We start from the raw sequence: 21,017 nt of genomic DNA on the forward strand, positions 1-21,017 counted from the left end.
TTCCATTTTAGGGATAAGACTAGATGAATAGCTGAGTACATAGCCCTACAAGATGGAATTCACTCCTACCCATTTTAGGTTTAGCAAATAGGTTGTTCTCTTATGTACGAATTCTAGGTCTTGAACAATCGAGGCCCCGCCTTCTCATGATAGAGAAAGGACATGATTCATAAGTAATATTATGAATCAAATTTTTCATTAGAGGGTCATTGGGAACTTAAGGAATGAGATGTATTTGAAGGGGTAAAATGGTAATTTTGACCCAGCTGTAAATACGAACAATCTGTGAAGGATCGACTTACTGATTATGGTTTATATGGATAGAAATATATCTACATTCAGGAGCTGTAAATACAACTATTGATTCTATATGATACAATTATAAACGTTTAATTTAATTGAAATTAAACGAAATTGAAAAATCAATTAATATTTAAATATAAAATTGATTTATTGGTGATATTGTATGAATTTAATATTTAAATATTGAATTAATATTATTTTTAATTAAAAATTACTTTCATCTAATTAATTATTTTGAATTAATTTTATAAAGCTAATTTAAAATAAAAAAATTAAAATAATAGTGATTTTTGAAATCATTCTTAGTTAGTGGTTTTTTCCATTTTTTTTTGGGAAAATCCACTAACCATATTTATTGGAGAATCACTAAATTCTGTTGCTATTCTTCAAGTTGGAGCTGCCCAACATGCAACCCTATATATTTGCATGGTTTTTACCTATATATTGAAGCTCCATGCATGAAGATCAGCGAGATTACAAAAATATACTTTTATGAGCTAATAACCTAAAAACCCTACTCTCGTTCATCATCAATTGAACTTGTTCAAGTGTTTCCACCACACGTTCTAGCTTGAGTATAGTAGAGAAGATCTCGGTGGTAGTCCTCTCGGTAATTCAAGCTTTATCTTGGTGTTTTCAGCTGAATTAGTGGTGAAATCTTCAAAGGTAATATGTCTTTCAGATCCCCTTATGAATATCATATGAACAACATGCTTAAAACTCAAATTAAATGTAGTTTAATTAGTTATTGATTCTGTATTCTTCTATTGCATGATATATCATCCCTTCAACCTAAGCATGTATTTGATTAAAAAGGGAAAAAAAAATCAACTCAAGAATAGTGAAAACCAAAAGAGACACCATCTCAAAGAGGCATGTTGAGGATCCCACATTTGAAAATGGAGAGATCTCTCTATTCTTTAAGGCCTTTTGGTTTTGAAATGAGATCTAATTTAAAATTTATCTAATAAATCATATCCTAGTTTTAATATGACCTGGGACCCAATTGCATTGGTCTTTAGTTAAGTCCTTAGATCCCGTTTAAAATCCATTGACTTTTGAAAAATTTAAACCGAACTTTGAATGCCAAAATAGAAAACAATACAACTAGCAGAATAAAAAGAAAGTGATATAAACATAATTAATACAAGGATATATAGTGGTTCGATCTATTTGGCCTACATCCATTTTGAGAATCATCTTGGAGTGATTTTCTTAAGAGAAATCAAGGTTATAGATTATAGAAATTCAACAAGATCAACCATCTGTAATTTCATAATGATAACACGATTAATCTGCCTGTTTACGGAGACTAATCACTGAGCAAAACACTGCCAAACCCGACTATACTGCCGACCAGAACACCCACTGATACAAAGAGATTTGCAGACAATATCGCTTCTGGAATTGAGACCAGCCCGCCGGAAAACCGCCCCTGAATCGGAGACCCACGCGAAAGAAACACCCCTCTGCAGACAACACTGAAACCACCTCTCTTATGTGGCAAAAACACCTTCAAGTCGGAGGACCCATGCTTCTAGGTCGGCGATCACTGCGTCTACACTAGATGGTTGCTATTCAGGACACCCACGTCGAACTGACGTATTACGCCAATCGTCACTCTCTTTCTCTTTCTCTCACTCTGCAGAATTTTTCTCTCTTTAAAGTGGTGTATCTTTTATGCGGCTGCCCATTTTTCTTCTTTCTAAGGTGGTTCACAATGGAGCCCTAAAATTGGTGAAGATGCAATTAATTTAAAAAATGCCACAAGCCCATGATTAGAAGACTGTTATTGGGCCTTTAATTCCACCAATTTTCTTAATAAAAGCACACTTAACCTTGCTTGTTATTTTCTACAAATCTCTCTCATAACAACAATATTTAAGTGCCAAGCTAATTCTCCAATCTCGCTATCATCCGAATTTAACATTCAGCTCATCTAACAGATATTTAAACCTATGAGCTGGAAGAACATTGGTTAACATATCTAACAAATTCTCAATTGTATGTCCTTGACCAATTCAACATCTTTCTAAGTAACTACTTCTCTGATAAAGTGAAATTTAACATCGATATGCTTAGACTGTTTGTGATGAGATGGATTATTCGCAAGATGAATAGCATTATGGCTATCACAATGGACAATAAGAATAAACTGCTGCGACAACAACTCACCATCAATTCGTTTCAATCACACTACCTCTATAACAACTTCACCCACTGAAATATATTTTGACTCAGTAGTAGACAAAACAAAAACTGACTATAGAGCAACCTCCCAACTGACCACGTTACCAAATAAACGAAAAATGTAACTTGATAATGACCTTCTTTTGTCAAGTTTTGTTGCATGATCTGCATTTGTGAAGCCTTCCAATAGTGCTGATTTATCACAATCCCTGGTAAAACACAGTGATACATAAACACTATCTTTTAAATATCAAAGTACCCATTTAACTACATTCCAATGCTCCTTCACAAGATTTGACATAAACCTACTTATTATACTCATAACATAACCCAAGTCTGGCCTAGTATAAATCATCAAATATATAATACTTCTAATAGCATTACAATAGGGAATATTAGACATCTTTAATCTTCCTTATTCAGTAATAGGACACTAAGATGAAGAAAGTCTAAAATGATATGCTAAGGATGTCAAAACTACCTTACAACTAGACATATTATACTTCTCAAGCAATTTATACACATAACTCTACTTTGAAATGATTAACAACCCTTTCTCCTTATATCTTTTTGAATGGATCAAATCTAGAGCGGAAGCGTGTGAATGCGTTGCATTTCGTTCTTTCAGTTTAAATGAAATAAAATTAGGAAAAAATCAAAACCAAACAGGGGATAAACATTCAATAAACCAACATGCTATTGGAAGAGTAGACAAAGGAAAAAGATTATCACATACCTTCAACGATGCCCAAAACTCTTCACAATTTCCTCGTCGTCTTCTCCATAACAATTCTCCAATGAACAATGGACACCACTGTAAGTGAGACCTCGTTATTAACTAGAAATCAAGGGGAGAAGAGTGGTCTCTCACACCTTGGGCGAGGAAGAAGAATAGAGAATATGGAGAATAGAAATTTGTTAGAGGAAAATGATTTGGAGGCTAGGGTTTCATCAGAATGAAATCCCTTGCCCTAATTTGGGGAAAATGATGAATTTATATAGAGACTTTCTCTATAATTTTCCAAAACTACCCTCAGTACTAATTTAACTAAATAACCATTATTTAATTAATTGTCCCATTAATTAAATAATCATATTAAATCTAATTTAATATATATTTAATTAGTTAAACTTCATATGTTTATTTGTCTCCACCTCTAAAAAACTAATTAATTAATTCTTTATGAAATAATTTCATAGGAATTTAATATTTGAATTCTTTTCAAATATTTCTCTCTTAATTATAGTTCAGATTTATAATTAACCATATTATATTAATCTCATTAATATGTTATTCAATCAATTGATTTGAACAATTCAAATCATTCCTCTTTTCCTTTAGTGAGCAAATCCTATCTCTATTTCATTCTTGAAAATAAACACTTTACTTCCAGACAATGAGAGAGAATAATTTTGCTCAATCAAACAAGAAATGAATATCAAATTCATTTTCATATTAGGAACTACATATACATCATCTAATAACATATATCGTTTCTTGTCTATGAGTAATTTAAGCCTACCTTCGATAACAGCTAGAATGGCCTCACAAGTACTGACTCGAAGAGTTATCTCTCCAGCTTTCAATTGTCTCTAGGAATCAAATCCTTGGTGGGAAGAACACATGTGATTAGTAGCCCATGAATCAACTATCGAATCAAAATCATTATTCTCTACTAAGCACGACTCTAGGAAAAGTAAATTAGATTTACTGTCATTAGATCTCTTCCTATGCTGGAGAGCAGTGGGATCAACTTTAACACCCTTATCATGAATTCCAAGTTTTTCTTCCAATGTCAAACCTCTTTAATAAACATCGCTAGAGTTAGCAAATTTTGCCTCCTCTATTAGTCCCTTGACATTCAATATTGATCGAAGTCAAATAAGAAGCTGACATTACTAGTTTCGTCTATATCAACCCCATCCTGCTTGAATTGTGAGGACATTTGCTCAAACAATTCTCCCATTAATTGTATGATCTGAAGTGTAGTGACCATGCTATCAAATCTTTTGGCCAATACATCAAGTATGCTTGTCAAAATGTGAACTTGGGCCTAAAGATTAGCCTTCTTCCACCTTTCATATCAATCACGAACACTTCATGTTGCATCAAGGGTTAGGATTGGAGGACATTCCTCAGTTAAGTTGAAGTTAAGGTCCTTTACCATGAGCATAGTATTAATCAATTTTCTCCAAGTTGCGTAATTGAATTCAGTCAACATTTTAGCTTTAAAAATGTTAATTGAAGCGCTAGACATGTTTGATGATACAAGACAAATTACCCATTTTACACACTTATGCAAAAATTCATTTTAGTCTAATCAATTTTAGCAAAACCTTAATAATGAACCCTAATAATTATTCAAGTTTGCAATGATGCTTCAGTGGTTTAGGGCAAAAGCCACTGAAGGGTGGTCAGTCACCCCTCCACTGAATTTAGACGCTTCTCAACCAATCGTCACATCATAATAACTTTTATTCCTATGAAGATTAGTCACCATTGGTTTGGTCAAGAAATCGTTAATTCGCTTAACAATTTCTTATAAGTGTGACCTTTCATTTTAGACCCTAAAGTACCATCCCAATGAGCCAACTTAAAGGAAAACTAGATTGGGGCAAAAAATAAAGCGACCCTATCCAAAAACCATTTCTGGAGTTTGCCATGATATTGACCTAATGTACAAACCATTCGAAGGGGTATGCTTTCAAGGCCCCACGAAGCCGTGCAAGAAGGTCTCAAGATGCAAATCAATGAAGGAGACCATAGCACATGTTGACACACATTCCTCTCCCACTTACTATAAATGCTCTCTCCATTCACATTGATATTGACCCATACAAACACCATCCAAAGAACGACATTTCTAAGGTACCATAAGGCCAAGCATGAGTCTTATGGTGTGTGAAATTTTATAGATAACGTGAGTGAAAAAATTTATATATTGTATACATCTTTTTCCTCCCACTGAGTATTTTAAAATCTTAAGGTTTCATACTTAGGCAAATCTGGCTATTTCAATTTATTTAAGTCATTGTTAATTTGCTCAATATAATGCTTATATTGAATATATTAACAATATGTGATATCATTAATTAAACTCTTTAACAAAATTGATCACTTATTGCATACTTATAAAATATTTGGAAGATTCCCAGGTAGAGGTATTTTGTTTTCATCAACTTAAAAACCTCATAGTAGACAGAACGTTCCTTAGACAAAGGTCCTTTATGGGCAATCAATTTATAAATTTAATATTTTAATTGGAGTTCATTTTCATTCTATTAAAATGAATTAAAATATTAACCTATTTCTAGTCTCATTAGAAACACGTTTCACATAAGTTTAGGTGAATTAATTTTAAACAATTTAAAATTAATTTGGACTAGGTGAATTAATTTTAAACCATTTAAAATTAATTTGGACCTATGTTTGCATTCAACTCTTGATTATTTATTTTAATTCTAATTTCATTGTCCTTATAAACATTATAAAATAATGAAAAAGAAAATCTATAAATTTGCATTTGTGACATTGATGAAATGTAACGCTTATATTAATCTATGTAATGTCATACTCAATGCAAATTCCTTTTCCATTGTAATATATAACTCTTATATTAACAATCATTAAGCATCATCAACCATCATTCCATCATATATTATAGCAATTATAATATTACATGATGCATAAACATACTTAATATACCATACATCTAAATAATATAAAATTAATATTAAGATACATGAGAATACTAATTTAATCATGCATCCAAAAATATTACATTTATATTTAAATATGATGCATGAACATGTTATACCAAGGTAGGATTTTAAATCTAAATGGTATACATTCTGCACCATTCAATATTAATTTAAATCATACATCTCATGAATAATTAAATTGACCAACAATTAATTGGACCATATTTTGGCACCCTAAAGTCAATTATATTAATATAATTAATTTATATTAATCTAATTAGTAAAATAAGAGCACACAAAAAAAGAAGGAAAACAAAAAAAAATACATTAGCAAGACTTAAACCCACAACCTTAGAATTTCGATAAAAGTTGCAAGCAACATGCCAATCAACAAGATGATGCCTATAAACGCACATTTAAAAATATATGAATCTACAGCGCCAAACATAGCACATTTGCCTCGAATGGTTGTAGCCTCTGCCTTCCGCCTCACATCACAGCGTGCCCTTTTTTAAGTGATTTTTGCAATGAACTTGCTCCATTTTTGCTCAGCTTTCTATCAATCTTTTCAGCAACACTTGTTCCATCATCGACACGGGCTTACAGACTCGAAGCAAGAAATTAAATGTCCAAAAACATTGGGCTCTTACATTTTATTCAAATTAAAACGTAAGTTCTTTGTGCCAAAACTCGTAAACATCCAATATTGCAAACTAATGCTCAAACATTCAAAATGCATAATGAAACCCACCTCTAAGTTAGATTTTGTTAAAAATAATAAATAAATAAATAAAGATAAAGAATGCAAGAATATTGGCTCTGATACCAATTAAACGGATTGAATCTTGAGTGGAAGCTTGTGAACGCCTTGCATTGTGTTCTTTCAGTTTAAATGAAGCAAAATGAGCACGAAAATAGAACCAGACAAGGGATTCCCAAAACTCTTCACGATTTTCTCGTCGTCTTCTTCGGAACGATTCTCCAACGAACAATGGACACCACCGTAAGTGGGACCTCATTATTCTCTACAAACAAAGGGGAGAATAGTAGTCTATCACACCTTGGTTGAAGAGGTAGAATATAGAATTTTGTGAAGAGAAATTTTTTAAAAGAAAATGATTTGGAGGCTAGGGTTTCATCAAAATGAAATCTATTGTCCTAATTTGGGCAAAATGATGAATTTATATGGAGACTTTCTCCATAGCTTTCCAAAATTACTTGTAGAGCTAATTAAACTAAATAACTATTATTTAATTAATTAACACATTAATTAAATAATCATATTCAATCAAATTTTATATATATTCAATTAATTAATAAACAACATATGTTTATTTGCCTCCATCTTTGAAAGTTAATTAAATAATTCTTTATTAATTAAATTCATAGGAATTTAATACTTGAATCCTACTCAAATATTTTTCTCTTAATTATAGATCAGATATATAATTAACCATATCATATTAACCTCATTAATATGTTATTCCATCAATTGATTTGAACAATTCAAATCATTCATTTTTTCCTTTAGTGAGCTAACAAGGGGACCTTATGGACTTACAAATTAGAAGCTCCAATGATATGCGATTAATTAATTAAACTTTTTAACTAAATAAATCAATATTCATTAACTACCAAGCACTCCACTAAAGACCGATAGCTACACTTTTCACACTGTAGATATATTTTTATATCCACGGATATAACCAAGCAATAATGTGTCAACCCTTCACAAATCGCTCATAACTATAGGTGGATCAAATTACAGTATTACTCTCATAGTTACATTTATCTCCTTAAGTACCACCGATTTGGAATCAACTGTTAAGGGAGTAATTTATCTACTTCCCCTAAAGATGGGAAAGAGTGAGTTCCATCTTGTGTAGTTGTGTTTCCAGCTCCCTACTCGGACATATCCCCAAAATGGTAGGCTTTTTGAGTCGACTAATATGTCTACTCTCACCCATATAATCCAAAGGATTGCCCTCATAAACAAAAGTTCACAACTTACTTAGGATTTAAGATTAAGTCACCTATGGTCATCTTAGTGAAATGTAAGTAACTTCTAACAATGGTGTTATATAGAGAGTCCATTCACAGTCTTATACAAACTCTTTGTATAGAATACTCCCGTTCACATGTCGCCAAATGAATGGTCAAAATCAGATCATTTGTAGCACTTTACAACAATTGTAGCATCTACAAAATGGGTCGTATTCTTATTGTCACTAGGATAAGGTACCCAACCTTATCTATATACTACAGGCCATTTTGGTTATCACTTACACATGATCCACCTGTATGTCTCCACATACATGTTTAAGTTTCATCAGATTACCTTGGATCTTAGTTTATTGGATTGAATTAATGCAGTATAAACATCAATAAAATACCTCTTACTTTATTAGATCTGTAATTTATCTTCACAAACTATAAGATACATGAGATTTAGGACATAAACTCCAACACTTTTCGCATTCATGCCTAAGATCTCTTTTAGTTCACCTAAATCATTCATCTCAAACTCACTACTCAATTGTCTATTGAGTTCACAGATTTCTGAATAATTCTTAGACACCAAGATCATATCATCTACATACAGTAATAGATAAATATACGTACCTTTCTGAGATAGTTTCCAGTACTTAGTTTCCAGTACTGCAGGTATAATATAAGGTCTTGTGAAACCCCTACTTTAGAATAAAGGTTTCAAACCAAATGTACCACTGCTTTAGCCACTGCTTCAGTCCATAAATGGTCTGGTTAAGACGGAAAACCATGTCTTTCTTTCCTTTCACCTCATAGAGATTAGGTTGAGCCACGTAAATAACCTCCTCCAATTCTTCATGAAGGAATGTTGTGGTGACATTCATCTGTTCAATAAACATATGAAAATGAACAGCAATAGATAAAAGAAATCAAATGGAGGAATGCCTCACCACTGGAGAGAAAATTTCATAAAAGTCAACTCCCTCCTTTTGTGTGTAACCCTTCACAACCAACCTAGCCTTATACCTAGTTTACTATCACTTCTTGTACCTGGCTTGATTTTATAAACCCACTTTGACTGAATGGGTTTTTTATTAGAAAGCCTTAAAATCAATGACCACGTCTAATTCTTCTGCAATAAGAATAACGTTATTGTTAACTTTGCTTCCATAACATCTTTCTAATAAGATACAATTGCCTCTTCAAAAGTAAGAGGCTCTGCTTCAGTACTGTCAATTGTACAAGTAAGAGCATAAGCAACTAAATCAGCATAACCATACCTTGTAAGAGCCTATTTCACTCTCTAAGACCTGTCATGTGTAAGTTGATAGTTTTGTAGGTCATTGCTACTTGAACTTTCTTCATTGAAAGCTCCATCATCAATCAAAGTCCTCTGTTGTTGAGGTTGTCCACCATCAGAACTAGACTGCTGTGAAGATTCTAATTGTGAAACTAGTGGTGATTGATCATTAGATTCACCTAAACTAATTGATGTTCGCCCTTTAGAATCAACTCTAACATCTGCCTCAATCTTATCAACAATCTGTTGTTTTTTTGCTCTTTGACACAAAACGGCATCTCTATTTCATTAAAAGTCACATCTATACTAATGATACATTTATTTCTGCCCTCTTTCAAGCACCAAAGCTTATATCCTTTAACATCTCGAGGATAGCGAATAACATACATTTCAGTGTCTTCTTATTCAACTTTTCATCCTTAACATGAGCATAAGCTAAACATCCAAACACTCTGAGATGATCAAAACGTGGAGCTTTGCCTCTTCATATCTCCTGAGGAGTCTTTAAGTCTAAAGCAGTAGACATGTTATTAATGAGATAAAAGCTTTTTAGGCAGCTTTCCCCCAAAACTTTAAGGGTAATGAAACACTTGTCAATAGACATCTTGTATGCTCCATAATTATTCTGTTAAACCTCTCGGTTAAACCATTCTATTATGAAGTGTACGTAACAATAAAATGCCTAATAATTTCCTCAGATTTTCAAAACTTATAAAATTTCTTATTCAAAAATTCCAAACCATTATCTGTCCTCAGATACTTTACCTTTCTACCCATTAGTTCTTAACTTGCTTCTTCCATTCATGGAATTTACTAAAGGCCTCATCCTTCTGTTTCAGTGGATACATCCACACCTTTTCTGATAAGTCATCAATAATTGACATGATGTATCTTGAATCTAGAAGGTACCTTAGTAGGACCCCACAAATCAAATGAAGTATACCATTAATAGAATACTTTCCTTTCCCAAACTTCACTCTGGTAGACTTTCACATTATGCAGTGTTCAATGTCTTTAACTCTTCCAAGCAAGCCTTATTATGAAAGAGCTTGAAGACCTCTTTCACTCACATAAGCTAGTCTTTTGAGCCATAACATAGCCATATCTATCTCTTTGCCAAATGAAATAACAACACTACCTGAAACTACAGTACCCTCCAACATATAATGGTCAATCCTCAAGGTCCTTTTCAACTTAACCAAAGAACCCTTGATCACTTTTAGAACCCCCTTCTTAGATTTATAGGAATAGCACGCTCTATCTAATTCACACATAGAAATTAGATTTCATTTGAGTTCTAGAACATACCTTAAGTATTCTGATCCTACCATCATGTGTTGCTATTCGAATTGAACAAGTTCCTTTTACGTCACAGACACCGTTATCACCAAGCAAAACTGTTCTTCCATCATTTTTCAGAAAGTCAATAAAAAAATCCCGATTAGGAATCATGTGAAACGTGCACTCTGAATCTATGATCCAAGCATCTTGAATATCCCTATTGAACACTATCAAGACCTCTGTTGAATCATACACATCAATAACATTTATTGAACAAGGTTCACCTACATGCTCGTTACCTGATGATTCCTTGCTCTTATTCAAAAGACATTTTTTCTTAAAATATCCTTTATGACACAAGAAACACTTTCTCACTTTCCCTTTGGACTTCAACTTGGATCTCGTCTCCTTACCTTTTCCATTCTTTTTTTTTCACTTTGTGCCTCTGGCCATGAGATCCTTGTGTTCCTTTTTAATTTCGAGATGTCTAGTTTTCAAGGCATCCAACACTATCTCTATAGACAATGAATCCCGTCCGTATTTAATAGCTGCCTTATCTTCTCGATACAATTCGGGCAATGAATTCAAAAGTATGACTGCTTGATTTTGAACCAACATCTTCTCACCGATGTTATTGAGATCAACAATAATCTTTTGAAATAATTCATCCAAGTTCTATTCTAAGCCTTTACTTGAGTCCATATTGTATCCAAAAAAATTCTCTTTTAAATATAATTTATTTGGCAAGGACTTGGTTAAATAAAGACTTTCTAATTTTTTTCATAACTCTGATATAGTGGTAGCCTCATCTACTAGCTTGAGCACTCAATCTAAAAGATACAATATTATTGTTGAATAGGCTATTTTATCCATATTTTTTTCTCAGCTTCTGTAATCGTTGGCGGAAGGACTTTTTCATCTAAGATTTTAGCTACTTTTTGTTGAACAAAAATAGCCCTAATCTTCTACTTCCATAACCCAAAATCACTATTCCTATCAAATTTAACAACTTTAAATCATGTAGACAACGAAGCCATCTATCAAATTAACCTCAACAAAAAAATTAACCTGAACAAAGAATATGTTAACGCACTACCACACACACCCTCATTTGGATCGAATGGAGCTCTGATAACACTTGTACAATTTAAACCGAACACATAATGCCCATAGAACACAACAAAGCCAGCATAATAAAATGAAAGCAATAAAAACAAAACGGACACAAGGATATATAGTTGTTCAACCAATTTGGTCTACATCTACTTTGAGAACCAACTTGGAGTAATTTTATTAAGAGCAATTAAGAATACAAATTACAGAAATGCAGCAAGATTAACAATCTGTGATTTCATAATGAAAACACGATTAATCCACCTCTTTACCTATACTAATCGTCGAGCAAAACATCGCCAAACCCGACTATACCACCGATCAAAACATCTACATATACCGAGAGATCCGCGGACAATATCACCTTTGAAATCGAGACCAACAACTGCCCTTGAGTCGGAGACCCATGTGAAAGAAACACCTTTCTGCAAGCGGCGCTGAAACCACCTCTCTTAACGGAGATATATGCGCCGAAACACCTGCAAATTTGAGGATCCACGCCACCAGAAAAGCACCTCTGATCGACGACCGCCGTGGCTACACCAGATGGTTGCTATTTGTTCAGGATGAAATAGGTATCGTTAATTCTATCTACCAAAAACAAATGAAATTTATAAAACTCTAACTATAACTAGAACTAACACGTAGTAATAGTGGAAGTAAGAGGTCGATCCCAAGAAAATCACAATTAAGTGGCCTAAAAATAGACTACTTGTATTCCAAAGTGGAAAAGATTAAATAGAGGGAATTGTTTGTTTTAAGAACTAAAAAACTAATTAAGTAAGAAAACAACAATTGATATAGGAAGTTTATTGATGAGAGAAATAAGAGAAATCATGAGATAAGATTCCATTGAAATGAAATATTGCTGATTTTATATAACTAGGCAATTCTATCATTGACTTAACAAGAAGTCATGCAATTAGATTATTCAATATTTCATTAAGAATAAATTCCTAATGCTCTAACTAGCTAATTTCACAATTAACCTAATCTATGTCTTAATTGCTTGCTAAAAACATTTCACAATTAATCCCTAAATTGCATTAAACTAACGGGTTTTCTTAACTATTCTAATCTTGAAATCAAAAGGCTGGAAAATTCAAGATTGATTACAAATTCTTTAAAGAAAATGGGAAAAGAAGTCCACATTTTTACCAAGACTACTAATTCTTGCAACTATAGTTACAATTTTGTTATAGAACCACATAATTTTTTTGCATACAAAAATTGATTAATCTTGCGTGGTCAATTCAATCTTAATCAATTTTATTCTAATTCTCAGCAAAAACATTCACAAAAAACTAATTACATGAATGAAAATTCAAGAAAAGCTTCAAGAAAATGCCTACCTACATAGTTCCCTAAGAAAAAGAATTATATCTACTCATGGAGGATGAAATTTTTCAAGCAATTCACTCATAGTTGCATATTAATACAAGTCTAAGTACAAGTCGACTGAATCTCACAGAAAATTACAAGAATCGCTCTTGGAAATTGAAGTTTCTCTTAAAAAAATGGATTTTACGATGTTTCTCTCTAGATAATGATTGATTTTTCTCTTCAAAAATGATATCACTTTTGTTTTTTGCTCAAGGACTGAACTCATTTATACTAGCAGCAAAGCGTCCTGAGGCACGAGGATGAATCGTGTCAAAATCCAAAAAAAGAATGAACGCATCGAGTTTTCTATAATTTAAAAAGCGAGCTTCCTGTTTCATACTCGATCCTCGATGCTCGATGGTCAATACTCAATGTTCAACGTTGGATGTCCTTTACTTGATAGTTTTAACTTGATGGAAAATGAATAAGAAGAAACTCAACGTCTCAATGGTTGATGACACGATGATATTTGTTGGTACTCGATGACTCGATGGTAGAATACTTGATAGTCTTTATTCGATGGTATTTGACAGTATTCTGTTAAAGACTCGATTGTCGATGATCCAACAACCTTATTCGATGGTCTTTTGGGTGTTTACTCGATTCTCTTCAATTTGTTGATTTTCTTGGTCATTTTTTATCTTTTTGGTACAATTTTCATGTAATGACTCTAAAATACGTTGGGATCGTTTTACCTACAAAATTAGCAATTAAAACAAATAATCAACACAGTTTTGGGGGAAATTAACATAAAAAATATACATCATTTAAAAACCTAATACTGTTCAAGACACCCATGCTCGACGGACCTATCACGCCGAGCGTCACTCTCTTTCACTTTCTCTCACTCTGAAGAATTTTTTCTCTCTCAAAAGTGATGTATCTTTTATGCGGCTGCCCGTTTTTCTTCTTTTTTTAAGGTGGTTCACAATGGAGCCCTAAAATTGGTGAAGATGCAATTAATTTAAAAAATGCCACAAGCCCATTTTTCTTCTTTTAAATTTTAGTTTTAAGTTTTTTTTAAAATTGCGATTCCTCATAATTTCTTGCATTCGGTCTTCAATTTTTCTGGAAGAAAATTTTGAATTCTTAGACAAATTCTAAAAAAAGAAACATTTAAAGAAAAACCCACTAGTAACAATTTCGTCCTTTTTCTTTGTGGGGTGAACGTTCATTACTAATATTGGTGTATTATTAGTAATATATAACACTCATACTATATAGTATTATGCATTTTTCTAATATGTAATTAATGATATACTATAAAGTATATCATAAACATTAATATCATGTTGAAATGAATTTTATGAGTATTATAAATTTTTCTTTTTTATATATAAAATATGGTGTGGATATCTAACTTCTACTTTCGAGGTCGATAGTACATATATAAAGCTATTGACCTATGTTCATTATAGCATTAGAAATGCATTTAAAGTATATCTCATTGGTGTATGAGAGATTATGTATGCTTAAGCTCTAAGCATACTCTATTTTTATTTATTTATTTTATTGGAGAGATATAGGGAGGCATCGCTATACTATCGACAGGAGGAATTTGAATAGTTCACAATTATATTTGCTATTATATTCAATATTTGAAGTCTATGGTGTAGGAAAACTTACATATTTTGAAATTACTCGTCCTAAGAATATCATGATACATAACTAAGTCTTTGATTGTGTACTTAAAAAAAAAAAAAAAAAAAAAAAAAAGAAAGAAAAAAAAAGGTCATCATTGTGATGAATTAATTAATAAAGTATTCTCACACATAAATAACCAAATGTTCATCAAAAGTGTATTAAAAGATATTCAATCAAAAGTTCAAACGAATTGTGTTAGGTGTTGACCTAAAAAGTTTTCTTGGATTGAAAAGTAAATTTGATAGTGCGTATTCAAATAATATGATGACATGAAATAAACAAATATTTTGAAATAGAAAACCTTAAAAAGTCGTTCGGTTTAAGGTTTTATAGATGTATAAGAATAAAAGATATTTGGGAATAGGATGTCTATGAATAAAATGTTTGGGAATCAATGATGACTGTGTTTAGTTATATATAGGAATGAAAATTGGATCTCTAGAAATATATTATACTTTTTTATGCAATTAAAAAGTACAAAATTAATCCAAATTAATTTCAATAATAATTTTTGTTTCTTAATTTATCTTTATTACAATAAGTTATTAAACCAATTTTAAGTCATTGAAATGTAATTAAATTTACCCACTTATCCTCTAGTTTAATATATTTATTATCAATTAAATTTTTATTCTGCACATTTTTTATTAAAAAATATTGATATTTAATTTAAACATCTATTTTCAATTTTTTTTTTGGTACTTTTGTTAATTGAAGAATTAATTAGCAAGTTCTTTAATGTCAATTATAAGTCTTATATATTTGCAAAAGAAGTTAATATAAACACAAACAATGTTTTTAATTAAAAAAATATATATATAATTATAGATTAAAACTAGAAGTACAAAGGTAAAAGTTAAACTTATTTTATTATTAGTTAAATAGTTAATATTTTTAGGGATATTAATAATTTTAATAAATAATTTATTATGTTAATATATATTACCAATAAAAAGAGATTTAACTAAATATAATTATGATTATTCATATTTTTTTAAAAGAAATGGTTTTTCATATGAATTCATAATAATAGAATAAATTATTATATTATCATTATTATTAATAAAATTAATTACATACGTCAATTATAAATTTAATTTAGACATATTTATAAAAATTAAATAAATTAACTAATATCAACAAAGAATAAAAAAATAAAATGAAAAGATAAAAAGTAAGAGAGAGAGAAACAATTGGAAATGGAGAAAACCCACCTATTTGGGTGGTTATGAAAAACCTCCAAACTTTGTACTAAATATCGTGATAAAATATCATTTCGCATTCGTTGCTCTTATTCTCATGAACCAAACGGACCAAAAGGATATTATTTACCTATTGCATCCATCTTAATGCATCCCTTTCCATTACACGAGAAAAACATATTTAAATCTTTGTTTACTTAAAAAAAAGGAAAAAAAATCGGTATAGCTATTTATAATTGGCCACTTGAGTGAACTAACAAACCACCAAAATAGTTTTTAAATCGCAATTTCAAACGCTTAACCTAATACTCAACAAACAAACCTATTTTAGTTATATTTTCTTAGAACCAAAAACTATTCATTTTTGTCCGTGATTTGTATAAACTCCAAGTTCCAACTACGCTATAATTTTTAAATGAAGTTAGAACAAAAAAGAGGTAAAAGTAGCGTTATAATATTTAGATGAGCAAAATTACCTTCTTAGGTCTTTGATTTTTTAGAATTTATTGTGTTTACCCTACGAAGAGGTGTTTGGGGTGGTAAACATTGGTGTTCATTAACCTTGGCTTCTTCAATTTGGGATGATAATTAGTCTAGGAAGTTATTACTATTATTATTATTATTATTTAGCAAGAAACATGAATCGAGAAATTAGTGGGTGTACCCAAAATCTCAACTAGGTTGACACATTTATGATGCCCTCATCATACTCAGAGAGACATCAATTGATAAAAAAAAAGCGAGTACATATTGTCAAGTACATATATCGAGTAAGAGATGAGCTCAATTAAAACATAAGAAAGCAGGGGAACAAGCTAAAAAAATGCCTTCAAATTTAGAGATATTAAAGAGGTATTGTAATTGGAGTGGATTCAGTAAGCCAAAGTATAGCCAAATTAACGATATCCTCCCAAGGACCAGTAGCACTCTTGTCCATATTCTTAAAGTTCCATTGTTTCTATGAGATTTACTGCATTTCATGTATTAATTTTTTTTTTTTTAAAAAAAAAAAAGTTATACCTCAATAAATTTGCATGCGAACAAAAAATAAATCCTAACAAAATAGGAAGAAAGAATCAATAAAACTAATTAGCCTAAGATTAAGCTAAAATATATAAATATATTAACACCTTCCATCAAACTCAAGATTGTAGAGTCATGACCAACTTGAGTTTGCAATGTAATTGAGTGAAACGCGAAAGAGACAATGCTTTGGTGAAGATGTCTGTTGGTTGCTCAGTAGTAGATATGGGTTGTAGACTAACGATGGAGCTTTGAAGATGGTCTCAGATAAGTGGCAGTCATTCTCATATGCTTTGTTCATTCATGAAAAACATCATTATGAGCAATTTGAATAGCACTACGCTTGTCACAGTGAAAAATAGTGGCAGAGTGTTGAGGAGCTCCCATATATTCAAAGAGCCAACTAAGCCATAATAACTCTAAAAGTAGTAGTAGCAAGCGCACGATATTCAGACTCTAAACTGGAACGAGAAACAACAGTTTTTTTCTTAATACGCTAAGAGATGAGAGAATCATCTAAATAAAAACAGTAACCTGTGGTAGATCGTCTATCAGTCGAATCCCCGGCCCAGACTGCGTTAGAGTATCCAGATAGAACAAAGGATAACTGTGAAGAGAATTGAAGACCATGGCCTAGAATGCCTTTCATATAGCATAAAATGCGAAGCACAATAGTGAAATGTATAATGGGAGAAGCTGCCATGAATTGACTCACAACATGAACTGCATAGGCAATCTTTGAGTGAGTCACCGTTAAGTAGATAAGACTGCCAATAAGTTACCAATACAGGGTGGGCTCTTTGAGAGTAGCACCATCAAAAGAAGTCAGGCGGACATTTGAATCCAATGATGTTGATGATGTGACAGAGTCAGTGATACCAAAATCAAGCCAGGAGATTATAAGTATATTTTGCTTGAGATAAGTAGTATCTAGTAGAACAGGGTGTGACTTGAAGGCTAAGAAAATAACTGTGTAGTCTCGAATCTTTCATTTCAAAGTGCTGACCTAGATAGCATTTCAGATCAAATATGGCTTGAGAGTCATTACCTGTAATAATCATGTCATCAACATATAGAAGAAGAAGAACAAGACCATGAGAAGTCTAGCGAGAAAATAACGTTGAATAATGAGAAATGGAGGTGAACCCTAGCTGAGTGATGGTTAAACTAAAGGTTTTAAACCAAACTCGCGGAGCTTGTTTTAGTCCATATAGTGCACGACGAAGAAGGCACACTTTTTAAGGTGGAGGAAAGGTGTCAGGTGTTAGCTTCATATATACCTTTTCATTTAGAGTGTCATTGAGAAATGCATTTTTGACATCTATCTGAAAAAGAAGCCACTGTTTAGCAGCAACTATGGCCAAAAGATTGCGAATAGAAGTCATACGAGCAACAAAAACTAATCTCTTCTCATAATAAATATCATATTTTTTATAATAACCTTTGGCCACTAATTGAGCTTTATGACGTTCAATAGATCCATCAGAGTGGGTTTTGATTTTATAGATCACTAACAATCGATAGGTTTCTTGTCAGAGGGTAGATCTACATAATTCCAAGTATAAGTCCTTTCAAAAGCCTGAAGTTCTTCATTCATTACTTGCTTCCAAAGAGGGTTAGTACATGAAGAACTCTGAATCGAGATCCAATGAGCAGAAGCAGATAGCTCTAAATCCAAATGAGAAAGAACAAAAATAATTACAGTCTAAATAGAAATGATTCTGCATAAAAAGAAAATTACAAGCATGCTACTCATAAAAGTACAAACAAGGATAGGCTCTGCTTCAGTACTGCAAACTTTTGAAAAACTTTGTTAATTATGCCAAAAAATGCAGAGGCCCTTACAAATTAACACTTTGTAAACTTAAAGAGAGGCAATCATCTCGTAAACATCCATCAACAGATCTACAAACACATTTAACTCTTAAACGCATTGTAGAAAACTTAAAACCAACCATGACTGTAAAGGAAGTTCAATATAACAATGGAATTTGGAATATTAGAACAACTTGGCTCTGATACCAATTGAAGGAACTCTGAATCGAGATCCAATGACCGGAAGCGGATCCTTCCAAATCCCATTAAGAAAGAACACAAGTAGCCTATGTACCATGTCCTTCTTTGCTAACTCTTTTAGTCTGCCATAGTATAAGTGTCCAAACTGTAAGTGCCATAAGAATGCGTTGTCCTCCACGTTCACTTGCAAACACCTCTCTTGTATATTCTTCAGGTTGAGTTTGAACATCCTATTCTTCCCCATCTCAACGTGTGCAAGCACCTGATCATTTTGTCCTTCAAGTGCAACATTCGATCTTCATGAAGACCGAACATCCTTTCTTCAATAATTGTCCCATATTTAAAATACTACTCTTCAAGTCAGGTACCTAGTAGACATCCTCCATAGTACCTTCATTTTCATTCCTTTGGGAAAAATGTATTTTTCCTCGACCTTTGACTTGAACCTTTGATGCATCTCCAAAAGACACAAGTCCATCTTCTATCTCTTGTATATCAACAAAAAAAATGTTTATGCACACATATGGTTGCTTGCATTGGTGTCAAGATACCACACCATGTCGCTGTCTGGAGTGATGCCTTCATGGACCATCATGAGAATACCATCATCTTTGGTCTCATCTTTTGCGACTAAATTCACGTTTTCTTCCACTTTCTTCTCCGCATAGCAACCTTTTGCGTAGTGTCTATATTTTCTACAATTGTAACACACGACATTTGGATGATTTGAGCAACTGCCTCTTTCATGACCTTGGCCTCGTCCATGCCAATTTAGTTGGCTCGTTTCTTCTTTCTCTTCATTGTTGTTTCCATGACCACGACCTCTGCCACAACCGAAACTGTGACCACCACGACCACGTCCTCTTCCTCGGTTGTGTTGCACCATACATTACCTTGTCTTCTTTGATGGTCATCTTTGTTTGTAAGGCCTCCTCCAAGACCTCTTGTTTGTTTTTCTTCTTTCTTTGTTCATGTGTTTCAAAGGAACCTGCAAGAACATCAATAGTCATTTCTTACAAATTCTTTGATTCCTCGATAGCACATATAATATTCTCAAAATCATTTGTCAATGATTGAAGGATTTTTTCTACAACCCTGGCATCTTCAAGACTTTCTCCATTGCATTTAAGTTGGTTCACCACCGTTTGAATCCAGGTGATGTATTTAGATACTCCTTCTAACTCCTTCATTTTCATTGTTTCCAATTCACCTCGAAGAGTTTGGAGCTGCACTTGTTTGACTCGATCAACATTCTTGAAAACCTTCTCCAGTGTGTACCATGCATCCTTTGATGTCTTTGCACCTGCAATTTTCACGAAACCTGACTCATCCACAACTTGGAACATGAGATAGAGAGCGGTTTTCTCTTTCATGCGCATCTCTTTTATCGCCCTCAATTCGTTTGTTGTCGGATTTGCAATTGGAGCCTCCTCTTCAAGACCTTCATGGACTACTTCCCATGCGTCTTGAGCACCGAGCAAGGCATGCATTTGAATACTCCAGTTGTCATAGTTTATCTTGGTGAGTCGTGGTAACTGCATTCTTCCCAACACTGTGCTCCCATTGTTTGACATAGCTCTAATACCAAATTGAAAAAAAAAAAACAAAATTATTTGATTAGTGGAGCTTTTCTTCAAATAGAGAAAGAATAAAGTATAGACATTAATACTCAATCTTCTATTGATTTCGTTCTCAATTTTGTCTTGGTAAGATTACAATACCACTATATATAGTTTCATAAAGTGTCTCCCTAAATTCCTTCAATAAATTACTAATAAAAACAAATGAAAGAGATTACAATAATTAATATAGAATTTCAAAAGTTGCAGTAATTCTTGACCCTTTGTTACTCAAACTGCCATAACATTCCA

The 21,017-nt window shown here is 32.5% G+C and overlaps 1 protein-coding gene and 1 long non-coding RNA gene across 2 annotated transcripts; both read right to left on the minus strand.

Annotated features, from left to right (window-relative positions):
• Nucleotides 1-1,484: 1,484 nt before the first annotated feature.
• On the minus strand, nt 1,485-3,418 carry LOC150034517 (uncharacterized). The gene is made up of 3 exons (XR_016531024.1): nt 3,230-3,418; nt 2,631-2,702; nt 1,485-2,031 (listed from the first exon to the last, which is right to left on the minus strand). It is a non-coding gene; the product is annotated as an uncharacterized LOC150034517 (long non-coding RNA).
• A 16,741-nt stretch (nt 3,419-20,159) lies between these two features.
• On the minus strand, nt 20,160-20,720 carry LOC150034518 (uncharacterized). Its single transcript, XM_090316765.1, has one exon. The coding sequence runs from the start codon at nt 20,718-20,720 to the stop codon at nt 20,160-20,162; it is 561 nt and encodes a 186-aa protein (XP_090172891.1).
• Nucleotides 20,721-21,017: the final 297 nt, after the last annotated feature.

The sequence above is a fragment of the Benincasa hispida genome, chromosome 8 (genome assembly GCF_027475165.1).
Source record: "Benincasa hispida cultivar pf3 chromosome 8, pf3_genome.v1.1, whole genome shotgun sequence".
Classification (NCBI taxonomy): domain Eukaryota; kingdom Viridiplantae; phylum Streptophyta; class Magnoliopsida; order Cucurbitales; family Cucurbitaceae; genus Benincasa; species Benincasa hispida.

Excerpts from the sequence above, each read along its gene's own strand:
- LOC150034518 (XM_090316765.1), bottom strand. The coding sequence starts at position 20,720 with ATGTCAAACAATGGGAGCACAGTGTTGGGAAGAATGCAGTTACCACGA.